Raw genomic sequence first — 2,073 nt, forward strand, 5'->3', positions numbered from 1 at the left:
TCCCGGGTTCATTGCCAAACATTGATTTGTAACACGATAATTTTTACTTAATAATATTCTTTTATGTCATAAAATATTATTAAATTTTAATTAATAAATATTAGATATTAAAATATGAATATCTTTTAAGGCTTTCACAGATGATTTTTTTAGAAGTACCAAAAGGATTATCGCCGTGATCCATTGTTAATTCCAACGTTTCGTGAACCTTGCTGTTCACTTCATTAGTGCACTCCTCACCCTGATGAAGTAAACGGCAAGGTTCACGAAACGTTGGAATTAACAATATGGATGTCTTTCCATCTGGTCAGATTAACTCAAACATCATATATATGTAATAAAAATTTTAGAAAAAAAACAAAAAGCTTATTAAAGTTTTCTTAGTTAAAAATTAGTGTCTATGAACTATAAAATAAAATAATAAAACACTGGAACGCTTACGATTATTATATATATAAAAAAAAAAAAATAAAAAATATTATATAAATATAAAAAATATATTTATATAAAAAAATATTATATAAAAATATAACGGGAAAATAAATATTCGGATCAAATAGACTCGAACTCAACAAGATTAAAAGTAATAAAGAGATAATAAATTTTTTATTAGTGCTTTAATGTTCACTATTTATATTAGGTTAGAAAAAAAGTCCCTTTATAAATTGATAACAAGATTTTTACCAACCCATATATTCTATTTTTTTTTAAATAGCACCATTTGATAGATCAACGGTTCAGCTTTAAGAATCTATATTTTTAATTACGATACGATGATTTTTAATGGAGTTACGAGCAATAAAATCAAAATGTTCTTTTTTACTTAATCTGCGAGTAATTCAGAAACAAAAAATCGTAGGAATTTTCAAAAAATGTGATTTTATAGGAGAAGCTTCAAGCTTTTACGATAGATAGATCGAAAATTTGCTCCAATTTTTTGGGAATACACTACAGACTTACAAAGTGAAGAGAAAATTTTTCATTTTTTTCAGCTCCTAGTTTTTTATATGTAAAAATTACAAAACTTACATAAATTCAAAAAATTTAGTAACCATTCGAAAATAGAGATTTCAAATTTTAAAACCCTCTTTTTAAATTTAGATTTTGATAATTTATAACAAAAATATTGATTGAGAAAAGTTTTTTACCGATTTAAACGGACTTTTTCTCATATAAAAATTTAAAAAACCATAATTTATTCGGATTTATTTTTAATTATTTATTTGCAAAATAAGAAACCAAAGAAATTTTTTAATTAATTTCATATTTTTAAAATTAATTACTTTATTTATTCTTATAACTATAATTTCTTTCTAATGATAAAATCTTTTAATTATATGACAATAAAAATTTTTTAATTATCATTATAATCAATTAATCATAATAAAGTTGAGTTGTTTATTTTTTATTTTGGAAAGTTTTAATGTCTGCTGATTTTAAGATAATAAAGTATTATTACAATTGGTTTTCATCAGATAGCGGGAATGGCACTAAACGGTATCCTGAAGAAAGGTGAACGCGAGGAAGAGCGGCGTTTCGATGAGTTAGATGATGAAAAGTTCAAGATGATCATGAAACTACTCTACAAAGTTAATGATAAGGTCGATTTGTTCGCCAAGTATGATGTGGATGAGCTGTTCGAGTGTCGAATCCTCAGCGTTGATGCAAATTATCGCGGTAAAGGTTTGGCCAGTGTTCTTATGGATGATAGCGAGAAAGTCGCCAAAAATGCCGGGTTTAAGGTAGATTAAACTGGATTTTAACTTATTTGTAATACATTTATATCTTAATTTATTTCTTATATCTATAATTATATGAACATTTAAATTTATCTTTTTTCATTTTATCTTGATCATAAAATCGAAATTAATTTACTTTCTAATTTTTTATTTCAATTTATTTATACGAATTTATTTACTTATTTATATACGAAATGTTTCTAATAAGAATTACTTCTTTCCCGATTTTTTGTAGACATATAAAATAAATATAATATGTAAAAATTTTATGTGACGATATAAATTCGAAAAAAATGTCTTTATCAAAGTGACAATATTATATATATATATATAT

General features: G+C 23.9%; 1 protein-coding gene across 1 annotated transcript in view; it reads left to right on the plus strand.

The window, feature by feature from the left end:
• The window catches only part of LOC108752493 (dopamine N-acetyltransferase-like), a 4,788-nt gene that overhangs the window by 1,146 nt on the left and 1,569 nt on the right, over window positions 1–2,073 (plus strand). The window contains exon 2 of the mRNA XM_018493339.1: window positions 1,476–1,742. Coding sequence (XP_018348841.1) covers window positions 1,476–1,742 — 267 coding nt within the window. The remainder of the gene's footprint in view (window positions 1–1,475; window positions 1,743–2,073) is intronic.

This window comes from Trachymyrmex septentrionalis, unplaced genomic scaffold, assembly GCF_001594115.1.
Source record: "Trachymyrmex septentrionalis isolate Tsep2-gDNA-1 unplaced genomic scaffold, Tsep1.0 scaffold60, whole genome shotgun sequence".
Taxonomy (NCBI): Eukaryota; Metazoa; Arthropoda; class Insecta; order Hymenoptera; family Formicidae; genus Trachymyrmex; species Trachymyrmex septentrionalis.